Source organism: Loxodonta africana, chromosome 1 (assembly GCF_030014295.1).
Source record: "Loxodonta africana isolate mLoxAfr1 chromosome 1, mLoxAfr1.hap2, whole genome shotgun sequence".
Classification (NCBI taxonomy): Eukaryota; Metazoa; Chordata; class Mammalia; order Proboscidea; family Elephantidae; genus Loxodonta; species Loxodonta africana.
Window position 1 is genome coordinate 203,692,701 of NC_087342.1, and position 13,885 is coordinate 203,706,585.

The 13,885-nt window shown below is 38.1% G+C and overlaps 1 protein-coding gene across 2 annotated transcripts in view; it reads left to right on the top strand.

Moving 5' to 3' along the window:
• Positions 1-13,885, top strand: part of PDE7B (phosphodiesterase 7B) — a 377,725-nt gene that overhangs the window by 103,969 nt on the left and 259,871 nt on the right. Inside the window, exons 2-3 of one of the 2 annotated variants that reach the window (XM_064291204.1) lie at positions 9,006-9,066; positions 13,079-13,283. In XM_064291204.1, the coding sequence (XP_064147274.1) occupies positions 13,196-13,283 (88 nt within the window). In that variant the 5' untranslated portion in view covers positions 9,006-9,066; positions 13,079-13,195. The remainder of the gene's footprint in view (positions 1-9,005; positions 9,067-13,078; positions 13,284-13,885) is intronic. The other variant, XM_010590438.3, reaches the window with a different exon arrangement.

Sequence of the window (13,885 nt, forward strand, 5' to 3'; positions counted from 1 at the left end):
CAAGTCCACCAGCCGCTGCTTGGGAAACCTAGGGGGCAGTTCCCCTCTGTCCTACATGGTCGCTATGAGTCGGAATAGACCTGACAGCAACAGGTAGCAAGACATCTGAACTTTGGCTATGCCTAGAGGAGTCCCCTGTTTTGTTAGCTGTCTCCTTCCTGTCCTCTAGACTCAGGAATGTAAGCATCTCATTCAGAAGCCTTCTCTGAGAGCCTCGAACAGAGCTGGGTGCCCCAACATTGGGGTGCCCCTTTACCTTCTGCATTTCTGACTCCAGACTAGGTTATAAACTTCCTGAAGCCAGGATTTATTTAACTAACATTCATTCATTTAACTAACATTTCTGAGTGCCCATTATGCATTAGCATCATGCTAAATACTTAGGGATTCAAAAATAAACAAATAAAACAAATGCAATCACAATTAGTACATCAGCGTACAAGTGTATGCTGGCCTGAATCTCACTTGGTTTTATATCATGCTCACAGTACAGTGCCTGCACAAGTAAAAAAGTAGGCACTCAGTAATAATGTCTTTTTGAATGTTCTTTCATTCATTCACTGATTTGATAGATATTAAGGGAATTCCAAACTTCCCTCTTAACAGAAGCTATCTTTTCATTGTCTAAGACCTAAAACACTTTCTCCAGACCTATCTTCTAGGGTTCTGGCTTTCATCAGTCCTAAAAATGTTTCTGCTGGGGGGAATGTAAGAAAGGAAGTGAACCCATGTTTCAAAATCTTCTCAATGTCAGGTTGCTCCCTTCCTAATCCCATTGCATCTCCCGGTCATGTGGCAGCACCCATGGCAGCACTTTGTTGTTGTTAGTTGTAGTAGAGTCAATTCTGACTCAAGATGACCCCATGTGTGCAGAGTAGAATGGCTGCATAGGGCTTTCAAGGCTGTGACCTTTCAGAAACAACTTGTGCCTGAAGCCTAGCCGACTCCAGGTTGTCTTTGTTGCTCCTGGCACAGATGAAGCTCACTTCACCTTTCACCTAACTTTAGGAACTGCCTGAGTAGTTTGACAATAGTTGGCACTTTTTCAAGCTCAGGAAACCCAGTCTTGATGGTTTTTTCTAAAAATAAGTCTAGTCATATGTCAGGTTGTTTCTTTTGTGTTTGTTTTTGTTTTTAATGAGCTGTCAAGCACAGTCATGGAGATGTTGGGTTTTTCTGCATTTTTGCAGCAGCATTTCAATGTCAGGCACAAGCTTTATGGGTGTCAAGAAGCAGTTGTGCCAATAGCTGTCTAGTCCCTGGATCATTGTGATGGTGCTGTGTTCTTGAAGTCAGGAATTCCAGTAATGTTTCCTGGCTCCCCATCTTCCCAATTATGGCTTTCCAGCAACTCTCCTGGTGAGTCAATTTTGCAGTCGTTCCTGAAGGCCAAGCCTAGAGCCTACTTCTCCCATGAATTTATAAGTGCCTCATGCTAAAAAAGGAGACCTGGTGGTACAGTGGTTAAGAGCTAGGCTGTTAACCAAAGCGGTTGACAGTTTGGATCCACCAGCCACTCCTCGGAAGCCCTATGGAGCCGTTCTACTCTGTCTATAGGGTCCCTGTGAGTTGAAACTGACTCTAAAGTAACAGGTTTTAGGTTTTTCAATGCTGTTTTTTTTTTTTTTTAACTATAATGGTGGTAAGAAAATAATAAAAATTGTAGCCTATTAATTGCTTGCTGATAACATTTAACATTACGTACTTGCTGAAAATTATTATTGCCTCAGCTGACACTACAGCAAACCTCCAAGCAATAAGGATTTCTACCTTTGGTTTTATTTATTTGCTGATGTTTCTCTCATTCAAAAATAATACCGAGACACCTTCTCTAGAAGGATTAGCTGTCGGAGGCCTGTTGAGAGACTAATAGATTCAAGTGATATCAAGTATTCATAAAAACATTCAGATGTGTGAAAGCTTATTTGAAGTAGGAAAAATAACTGGCTTAAGAAAGCTGCAAGTGTTGCCAATTGAACAATGGGAACAAAAAGTCAGTCTTTCATTGTTTCTAACAAATCTTTTTGAGTATAACATGGTACTATTACTAATATTTAAATATTATTATCAGACCAGATATAATTTTCTTTGGAAAAAAAGATTTTCTGAATACTGAAGTGTGATTTTTAAAATTATATCTAATGTAATTTTTGCAACTAATTTTATGATGAAAGCAATAAAAAAAATACTGTTCATATAAGAGAAATGTGTTTTATTGTACATCTTCCTGGAATGTATGATTTGGCTAATGGAAATAAAATATTTTTAATTTCAAAAGTTTTAATGTACTATGATAGATACAGACCGAGTAGTGTTTCTTTTTGTTGTATGTAGGGTTGCTACGAGTCAGAACAGACTCGAAGGCACTTAACAACAAAACTAACAACATGATAGATGCACTATTTTATCATACCCATCTTGTTCTTAATTAAAAGGCAAATTTTAGATTTAAAATAGAAAATTTTTAATAAATATTAGCAACCAGCTTGTGAAATATTCTGAATTTTCCATTAGAATTTTTTTTCATTTTTAATCCTAAATAACAATACGGGAATTCAAATAGAACTTAAATGTATGAGTTAGATTTACATTCTTATTTTTGTACTATAATATCATCTATAATAATACAATTCAGTATATTTTTGTTCATAATGAATTAAAAACTAAACTTGCAATGATACTATGAGGTAAATATCCTGTTTTACAGATGAGAAATCAGGTTTGGAAAAACTAACTAAATTACCTATGACAGTACAATAGATAAGTGGAGACAGCAACAGGATTTGAACTGCACCAGTATGACAACTCTCACAGTCAGTGGCTAATGGGTGAGAAAAGGGGATGTAATCTAAGATGAGATACTCTACTCAGCCAAGGCAATGAGGAGGCCAAGAGTATTCAATATGTGAGAATTTATGTGTGCCTTGGAAGAAAGTCTTTGTGGTCTATTTCTGAAAAATCAGCCATTGGAAACCCATGGAGCGCAGTTGTACTCTGACACACATGGGGTAGCCATGAGTCAGAATAGACTCCATTGCGACTGGTTTATGTGTACTGGTCAATCACCAGGTAAGCTGTCGATGTTCATTCTCTCGCTTACTGCAGGAGAGTATGCTACAGTGAGTGGTACTCTGTGCCTCAATTTTCTCCTTTATTCAAAGTATATAATGTGGGTATGAGATGATATATATCCAGCACTTAGAACAATGTTTTGCCCATATTATGGACTCAATAAATGCTAGATATCTATTAGTCCACAAGTAATTACTGAAAGCTTGGTATGTAATGGAAGTCCTGGTGGCACAGTGGTTAAGAGTTCAGCTACTAACCAAAAGGTCAGCAGTTCAAATCCACCGGCTGTTCCTTAGAAACTCTATGGGGCAGTTCTATTCTGAGTTGGAATGCTATGAGTCAGAATCAACTCAGCGGCAACAGGTTTGATTTTGTTTTTTGTTTTTGGTATGTGATGAGGCATATTAGGGACACTAGCAAGAGGTGGTTTGATTCCTTAAGGTCTATGATGGTGACAGGCATTATACATGTAAATTCACATACAGTATACTCTAATAAATGTCTTCGGGTAAGTTCTCTAGAGAAGCAAAGCCAGTAAAGTGTATAAATAAATAAAGAGAGAGATTTATATCAAGGAAACAGCTTAAGTGCTTGTAGAGGCTGGTAACATCCGAAGTCCATGGATCAGGATAGATGCCTCTCCCAAATCACAGAGCCACAGAAGCTGGTGAACCCAAGATCAGCAGGTTGGAGAGCAGGGCTCCCATCCACAGGCTGTGAATGTCAACAAATCCCATGATCGGCAGGCAAGATACCAAGGTTTCTCCTGATTCATGAAGCTGCAAGGGCTGGAAAATCCAAGATCAGCAAGTTGGGGAGCAGGACTCTTGCTTGCAAGCTGTGAAGATTGATGAATCCCAGGGCTGACAGGTAAGTTGCTAGCTCAAGTCCCAAGGACCAGAGGTCAGATGACAAGAAGCAGCTGCTGAATCCAGAACAAGCCAAAACACTGAAAATCATGGCCCAGCCAAGTTGACACATAATCTTAATGATCACAGTCCACCTCTTGTCAAGTTGGCACTGTACACATCACCAACTGACTGCAACAGATCCACATTTATGCCTATTCCCAAGAAACGTGACCCAACGGAATGGAGAAAATATTGAACAATATCATAAATATCACACGCAAGTAAATATTTTGCTGAAGATCATTCAAAAGTGTCTGCAGCAGTATATCAACAGGCAACTGCCAGAAATTCAAGCCAGATTCAGAAGAAGACATGGAACCAGGGATATCATCGCTGATGTCAGATGGATCCCAGCTGAAAGTGGAGAATACTAGAAAGATGTTTACCTGTGTTTTATTGACTATGCAAAGGCATTTGACTGTGTGGATCATAACAAATTATGGATAACGTTGTGAAAAATGGCAATTCCAGAACACTTAATGGTGCTCATGAGGAACCCATACATAGATCAAGAGGCAGTTATTCAGACAGAACAAGGGGATACTGCATGGTTTAAAGTCAGGAAAGGTATGTGTCAGGGTTGTGTCCTTTCACCATACCTATTCAATCTGTATGCTGAACAAATAATTTGAGACGCTGGACTGTATGAAGAATGGGGCATCAGGATTGGAGGAAAACTCATTAACAACCTGTGTTATGCAGATGACACAACTTTGCTTGCTGAAAATGAAAAGGACTTGAAGCACTTACTGATGAAGATCAAAGACCACAGCCTTTAGTATGGATTGCACCTCAACATAAAGAAAACAAAAATCCTCACAACTGGACCAATAAGCAACATCATGATAAACAGAGAAAAGGCTGAATTTGTCAAGGATTTCATTTTACTTGGACGCACAGTCAACACCCATGGAAGCAGCAGTCGAGAAATCAAATGACGTATTACGTTGGGCAAATCTGCTGCGAAAGATCTCTTTAAAGTGTTGAAAAGTAAAGATGTCACCTTGAAGACTAAGGTGTGCCTGACCCAAGCCATGGTATTTCCAATCTCATCATATGCATTCGAAAGCTAGACAATCAATAAGGAAGACCGAAGAAGAATTGACTTCTTTGAATTGAGGTGTTGGCAAAGAATACTGAATATACCATGGACCTCCAAAAGAATGATCAAATCTGTCTTAGAAGTACAACCAGAATGCTCCTTAGAAGCAAGAATGGCGAGACTACGTCTTACATACTTTGGACGTCTTATAAGGAGGGATCAGTCCTTGGAGAAGGGCATCATGCTTGGTAAAGTAGAGGGTCATCAAAAAAGAGGAAGACCCTCAACGAGATGGATTTACACAGTAACTGCAACAATGTGCTCAAGCATAACAATTGTGTGCATGCGCAGGACCAGGCAATGTTTCGTTCTGTAGTACCTAGGTTCACTATGAGTCGGAAATGACTCAACAGCACCTAACAACAACAACAACATACTCTACATGCTATAGAATGAGAACATATGCCAGGAGTATCTCAGCCGCCCAGGTGGGGCAGTGTTAACAGGAGAGATGGGCAAGAACAAGGTGAGTTGGTCCCAGTAGTTCTGGTACAAGCAATAAAACAAAGATGGAGTCCCTAAGCAAAGCCAGGAACCTGAGAATTAAGCAGAAGCCTGGTGGTCAGAACCGGGCCTAAAGTCAAGGTGGCGTAAAGCAGCAGGATACACACGTGACCAGGTATAGCAGGGCCTACAGTTGAGTTTCCATGACCTCAGCAGTCAAGGAAGAGAGCTGCAGCGCCCGAGAACCCAACAGGGCTCAAGACCTTCTCCAATGGCAAATTCTGCAGTTTCTGGAGACTTTGGACCTGTGACTTAGCTCCCAAACTTGGCCATCCCCCTGGGTTCAGAGCAAGCAGGAGCCTGGCAGGGAAGGCCTCGTGAACACTGACATCAATGAGAAAAAGCACTGTGAAGAGTCTGGTTTCTTTCAAGTCTGATGACCAGTCAGATTGCCTCTTGGGCATTGCTTTCAAATCTGTTACTATCATTAGGTAACTTTACAAAGAAATGCAATCAAAGAACTAGTTCAAGGTGCCTGAGCCACTTTCCAGACTCCCGGGGAGACAAAGATGAGGAAGCAGACTGCATCACGGTGGGAAGGGCTGCCGCACCCACACTCCCTGCTTTGTGATTAGCTTGTCTGGTCAGTGAACCTGAGAAGACCAAGACTGTTAAGGAATGCATACTTCATGGGAGTTGCAGAAACTGGCCCTGGATTTGTATATAGCCAGAAAAGAGGGTAGGACCAGCGCAGCAGCATCCCACCCACACCACGGTGCCTGTCGAGTGCCAAATATAAGGCTGCCCTTGGTCTTTGGGGAACTGTGGAAAGTTCTACCACCTCCAACTGCCATCCGCTGGAAACGCCTGCAAAGAAAGCTTTTCCACTGCTCATCTATGGGCTTTGTCATTAGTAAAGGATAAAGGGGTAAAGGGAGCACCTCGGCATTATTTCCTTGTAGAACCCAGGATATGGAATGATAGCACTTCCTAGGATTATGTTTTGCCAAGGAGCTGAAAGCATTTTAGAAAACATTGATCTTTCATTTAAAAATAATTATTAACTCTTTCAAGTCATAAAAATACCACTTTCAAAAGCAAGTAATGTAGGAAATGTATCCCAGCGATCTGAAAGAGTTTAAGCTCTGGGCCAAACACAAGCAAAACAGGAACAGACAGTAGGATCAGACTGCACGGGTCATTAATCCACACATTTGCTCTCTGATTTGACTTTGTGGCATATATTAGCATCCCCAAGTTACTCATGAAGAAATGAAGCATGAAGAGATTAAATAACACGATGAAATATCATACTAGGTCAACAGAGTAGGTGGAAAAAGGAACTTGTAATACAGACATCTCCATCTAACATCAGATGCCCTCTTGCCAACCCCCCTTCTCACCAGTCCATTTTCTTGGCTCATCAAAGCAACATTCTTCTTTTTTAGGTCCCTGAGCCAATTGCCAATCTCCTTGTGCACAAGCAGGCCATCCAAAAAAAAAAAAAGGATTGATTTGAATATAATTGAGTCATCCTTTCCCATATCAACCTGCCTCTCTTTGTATCAAAGAATTTCATAATTAGGGGTTAACAAGGCAAGTTCTTACAGCCAGGAATTTTTTCCCCCAGAAATTACTTTGCCTTATAATACACTAGCTATCTTAAAGAATGGCCGGAGTGAAATTAAGTGGTGAACAGAGAAAGAAAGAGGAGAACGTGTGAATGTAACTCATCCCCAGACTCCCTAAGGGCAAAGGAAATAAATGATAGAACAAGTCACTGGGGCAGACAGTTCACTCTGCTACCAAATGGCCTGATAAGCCCAAAACAGATGGGTGAGGAGAAGCAACGCGCACAGAGCCGTTTTTATATTCAGAGTGGTGCATATGTGAGTTATTCCTTTATATTATGAAATAGAAGAAAGTTCAGAGGAAAACTTAAGGAACAAATCATTATGGGAAAAGTTGATACCCTGTGTGCCCTCCAACATTTCATCACTCTTTGTCTCTTCTTCCTATCCTGAGTTGGACGTTCATTGTGCCAGTGCCTGTGTTTATGCTTTTTCTATAAATTAATGTATCCATGAACAATAAGTGCCATTTTTAGATATTTTCAGCTTCATAAAAAAAATTGCATCATATTGGAGGCTTGGTTGTTGAGGATTCTGGGGGTTTTCTTTTGCTTAACCGTATACGATTTAAACATTACATACATTTTATGTGATTTGAGCCTTATATTTATTTGATAAGATTTGAACATTACACATTTTATATATAGATGCTGAATGTGTCATATATGTTTAAGCAGTGTATGCAGCCCTGATTTATTCATTCTAACTGCTGGGTAGTGTTCCAATATATGAATAATATATTATTTATATGTTTTGTGTCCGTACATTAAAGCTGTACCTGAGACTTTCTCTAGTTATAAACTCAGAAGATGATTTGCTGTGTCATAGGATATGCACATTTCAACTCCACCAGACTTTGCCAATTCTTCTGTAAAGTAGTTCCACTCTCCTCCACAATGTGTAAGGTTATCCATTTATTTACATTATTGAAAACCTTTGGTATTGCCAGACTTCTAAGTTTTGCTAAGCCAATGAACTCAAAATGGATCCCATTTTATTTTTAATTTGCTGATCTAGCTTTAATTTGGTTAGACTAAAAATATTTTCTATGCGTTCTGACCACGAAGCTATCCTCTTCCATGAACTGCTTGTTCGTGTCCTATATCCATTTTTCTGTTGGGTTGTTATTTTCTAATTGATTCAGAGGATTTACTTATATATCCAGATATCAATCATTTCTGAATTATGTATGTCACATAAGTATGGACTACTCTTAAATAAGTGATTGTATCTCTGTAGTTTGTCTTGCACAAAACTTTTAACAAGCAAGTTAAAACTAAGATATAGATATGAAAGTTAATTTTTCCGTGAGTTTTTGGGTTCAGGAAAAACATTATAAAAGCCACTTTTTTAAATCATTTCTTTGTTGGTTTTTTTTTTTTCCTAAGTTCAGAGAGTTAAGTATAGGCCACCTAGCCTGGTACTTGGTAATATTTATGCTTGATTGTGGAGTGGGTAGTTTAGAGTAATTTAGGCGCTGAATACGGTCCAATTAGGGGAGAGATTAACCTCAGATTGTTGGTCCTAATGGGTTGCATACCTTCCACTGAAATAGAAACCTTTGAAGCTGAGTGTATCCTTGGCCAGCATTCCTTATAGAAGCACACAGAATTAGCCCTAGCCAGGAGGCGGCGGGAGGCACGCAGGAACTGTCCATCCTAACTTATCTCCAAAATGTTTTACTACCAGGAAAATCTCTGCTCATGACATAAGTCCCTGGCCTCAGGTAACCAAAGAACACATGAGGATGAGGAGTGGAATAATATGGTCATTAGGTTGCATGGACGTATTGTCTTGGAAATCTTGATATGAAATCTTAAAATAACTGTGTTCTTTCTCTTTCAGAGGTGTGGCGAAATCTTGTTTGAGAACCCTGATCAGAATGCCAAATGTGTTTGCATGCTAGGTAAGAAGGCCTCCCGTTTTAAATATATTAAGCATGCTGATGTCAGATGGACTTAAAAGTGTTCTGTTGCCTTACAAGCTACCTCTTGTTCCACTTTGCAGTGTTCCACTTTGCAGAGGCTTATGGGCTGTTTTATAGGTTTATAGATAGCTATAAAACATTTTCAAGTGGAACACTTAATGGTGAAAAAAGGTTGTGATTTGAATAACGTCAGGAGTCATACTTTCTGTGTCTTTGAAATTTTGGGGAGAATCGTCAGCATAACATAGAGTTGGGTGCTCTTTACTCAGGCAACTGTGACAAAAGGTATGACAAACCCCATTGTAATTCCTGAACCAGAGATGATGAAATAGTCTACTATTACTGAAAGTAAACTACTGTTAAGTATTTACATTGAAGCACAAAGTCTTTACTTATAATGCCTGGGAGAAATATATATTTGAACCAGTCTGAAGTCAGCACAACCATTACCCACACTGTGTTTGTAACAAAATATTATCATTATAATGAATATTCATTTATTCTTATGGGACATTATATCATCAATGCCTTTTGTAAATATATAATATTCTGTTAGGAAATTAAGTTGCTATTATTTTCCTCATTTTATAGGTTAGAAAACTAGTACAGAGAATATATATTATGCACTTAACCTCAAAGTGAAAAATTACCCAAATCATGGTATGAAAGTTTCTAAACTGTAAAATTTTAGGCCTGGTGTTTAGATTTTCTTTAAGTCACTTACCTGGGTAAACTTTCAATTAATTACATTTATGAATCAAAACAGTAATATAGATAAATAAAAATAATTCTTTAATTTTCACCAACATTTTACCCTCGTCCATTCTAACCTTTGACCATACTCATAAGCAAAGAACAAAATAATTCATTTCAGCTCCTTTAATTTTCTCTGGCTACCCCATTTGCTGGCAATCCAGATTATCAAGTGAGATGACCCAAAAGCAAACAGCAGAGGAAGGCCTAGATAATTCCTAATTCAAGATAATCATGTACCAAATAATCAAAGGTTGTTCGTACTTAAAAAGCAAAACAAAGACATTCTTCTAGCTTTCTGATTTTTCTTAGTTTCTTGCACTATTGTCTTAAGCCTCTCAGATGCAGTTCTCATATATTTTTATTTTAATTGAGATGATAACTCTACAGTAACACATTCATTGGAAAATGAACACTTTACTGGAAGTACACAAATAATGAATATAGCGCACACACGCCACATCGAATATTCAGTATTCCTTTCCCTTAAGTATGGAAATGCCTTATAAATGCCAACATGTAGAGTAAAATCTAGATAGAAAAATAAAGGAAGGAAGGAAGGAAACAGAAAAAATTCTTTCATATGCATGTGTGTTCAACAACAGGTTTAGGGAACCATCTCCCCACCATATCATCACATACTGGGTGTTCACCAAGTACCAAGCTCTGCTCTAAGATCTATTCATCAATTAATTCCTTTAATTTTCACAATAACAAGATGAGGTTGGTGCTATAATTATCCCCATTTTACAGATAAGGAAATTGAGGCAAATGGCCTAATATTACAAGCACTTTAATGCCACTAAAATATTATTTCATGTAACTTCTACCTGATCTACTAACTTGAATCTATTTTTAGCCCATAATTATTTTAAGCACATGAACACATGATCCATTCCCTGCCCTTGCTCCCATGTGATTCACTTGCTTACTTTATAGCTAGGACAAGGACAGCAATAGATCTTGCTATTCTTCTAAAGCGCTGCCTGTAGACTTGACTTCACCTAAAGTAAGATCAATCACCTTTCCATCTCTTATGTGGCATTATTTATATAGCTCTCAGAAGGCATTCCTGACCACCATATACCTCCCCAGTGAATCTGCCAGACTGCACAAAATTTCAAAATTAGAAATATATTCATATATATCCAGTTTTGCTGTTACGACCATTGTCAAAATAGCTACAATTCGTTGAGTGTTAATATGTAACAGGTTAGGTCCATCCTAAGAACCTTACATAATTAGATCATTTATCCTAAGTAAAACATAACTTCTCTTTCAAAATGTAGATAGCCTTGGCAATGGCAGTTTATTAACTAAGCTGCTATTCATTATTAACCTTGTAGGTTTAATTCGTTTGCTCAATTTCTATTTTCTTAGAGGCATGGAACTGGTGTAAAGGAACCAAGAGAATGGGAGTTTTTATTAGTTTGAGACACGGAAGAAATAAGGATGGAAAAGAAAGGAAAATTGTATATTTTACCCTTAAAATCGGTGGTAAATATTTATGGAATGTTCAAAGATAATTTTATGTCGAGTAAGCTTGAGTTACTCATAAAGAAAATTGTGCCCTCAAGAGCTTACATCTAAAAGGCTTAGACTTTTCCCTACTTATCTTTTTAATAGGATTGCTGCAAAAGTCATTGAAACATTTACAAAGTCCTTTGAAATCTTAGATAAAAGAGAGTGCCAAAATAAAATTATCATGGATATCAACACACATGGATCCACCTGCCATTAGGTTATGTTCATCTCGGGCCCAAGGTATTGCCATTTCATGGCAAGGTCCTGCAAGGTGATAAGAAAAGAACTGAAGTTGAATAGTGTATTCACTTAAAGCAAACCAGAGAAATTCAAGTTATGAATGTATAACTCAGCTAAAACTGAGACTACATCTTATATTTCTTTGAAAGAGAGCAACTGTATTAAAGCAGCAACCAAATAAAGCACCTCTTCACCATAGTATGAGGCAATGATTAGTTCATTGTTTCCTTTGAGAAGAGCCAGTCATAGTGCCCATATCATTTTCTGAAGCATTTCTTGAGAAAACTTGGTATCTCCAACAGCAAAGGATAATGAGTCTCTGATATTTTAAATGGCGATTAAGTTTTATAAGTATTGACAACCATTAACATAGTTAATATTTTTGCTGGTATTGTATAACATTTCCCTAAATAAATAAAAATTTCCAAACAAGAAAACCAAATATATAAAGCCTGCATTTCCAAAACTTCAACTCTGTTCTTTATGTCACTCTAATACTGAAATCCATGATGTGAGTCAACCTGAGACATCCCACAGATTTAAATTATCAGGGTCTTGGTTCACTCCAGTGAGATCCCATCTCTGCCCACCCCAACTGCAGGTCTGAGTGTCCTCTTGGAACCTAGCTGGGCTTTCGGTTTCAGCATAGCTAAGACGGAATATGGAAGAGGGTTATGAGTCAGGGACACCATTTGAAGTTCTCTTGCCCACTGAAGAGTCCCCAGATCATTCTGAAAAATACAGTTTTTAAGCTTTGAGTTATCTACCTCACAACATGCACGAATAAGCCATCTTCACCAAAATCATGTTCCTGAATCATTACATTAAATGAGATGTAAGTGTAAAATTCACCCCGAGTTACTCTGAAGCACTGAATTCAATGCAGTTTGAGTGAGAACAAACTACAGTCATGTATGGGTGTTATGGGGGATAATTTCTGGGTTCAGGGAAATAATTTGTATTAGGTTAGCTATGAAGGTAAATAAGGTGTCCACAGAGCTGGCTGTACTGAACATAACTATTCATTCCTTAAAATTATTCAGAGAGGCCAAATGTGGACAATCAAGTTAAGCACCAAATGGTAATAGATGTTGCTTTGCTTCTTTCCTCCAGGCTTAGAGCATAACATTCAGAATTTTTTCTTGTTCTTTCATTTAGCCATAAGATTTCTCTCAAGATCAAATTGGCCTCAGAAGTTTATAGAACTATAGCAAGGAATATACAAATGTATAGGAAGACTTGTACCTTAATTAGGTGTAATGCACTTATATCAAAGGAAACAGGGAGTGGAAGACAAATGATCTCTTATTCCACAATTAATATAAAAAGCATGATGAGTTACTAAAAGGATTTTACTTTTCAAAGTATAATGAAAACTGTTTGGTAAAAAGAGCCTAGAGCATTTAAAGATATTGCGTAAAATGTTGACTGTTAATTCACTTCATAGTTCATTTGGTATCCTTGTTGTTATTAGCTGCTCTTGAATTGGATCCCAACACATGGCTAACCCATACACAACAGAACCCACTGACAAACAGGTCATGGCTGTGCATGAGATATATTGGCTAGGAATCAAACCCAGATCTCCCACATGGAAGGCAAGAATTCTACCACTGAACCACCAATGCCCCCTGTGGAACAACATCTTGGAAAAAGAAACTCTCAGAAAAAAATCCCAGGTCAGATTTGGGGTCTCTTTCCCTGTGTTCTTAGAGTGGGGTTATTTCAGATGCTAAGCCTTAATTTGTAATTAATGGATATTTGTGGGCTCGATTTCTTTATCCTCTTTATCAACCTTTTATTTTTTCCAATTTGAAAAACTCCAATGGCCCTGCTTTCCTCCATGAACAATTCCTTTCATGCTGATCAGTGTCATTATCATTTGAAAGTACAATTAGCACCCTCTGACTGGTCATGCATTCATACCAGTCAGTTTTTTGGTTAAGGTTTGTTATAAATCATTTATATGCACTGTCAGTTTTCAAAGCAATAGAATACCAAGAAATCAATATTTTATTAACACTCAGAATAAGCAAAGAAAGACTTTCTAGTCCTAGCTCTGAAAAAATTAACTGTGTACTCATAGAAGTTGCTTAGTTTCTCTAGGCTTCAGTTTACAGTTTTTCCACAAACTAGAAATAAAAATATCTGTCCTTCTCAGCCCAAAGAGTTGCTATGATGGTAGAATGAGATATTCTGTAAGCAGAGACTGCCTGCTGTAATGTCCTAAATGTCATTTATGTGTGTTGTGCAGTTGGTTTTTCTTGTATATGGCCTTTCT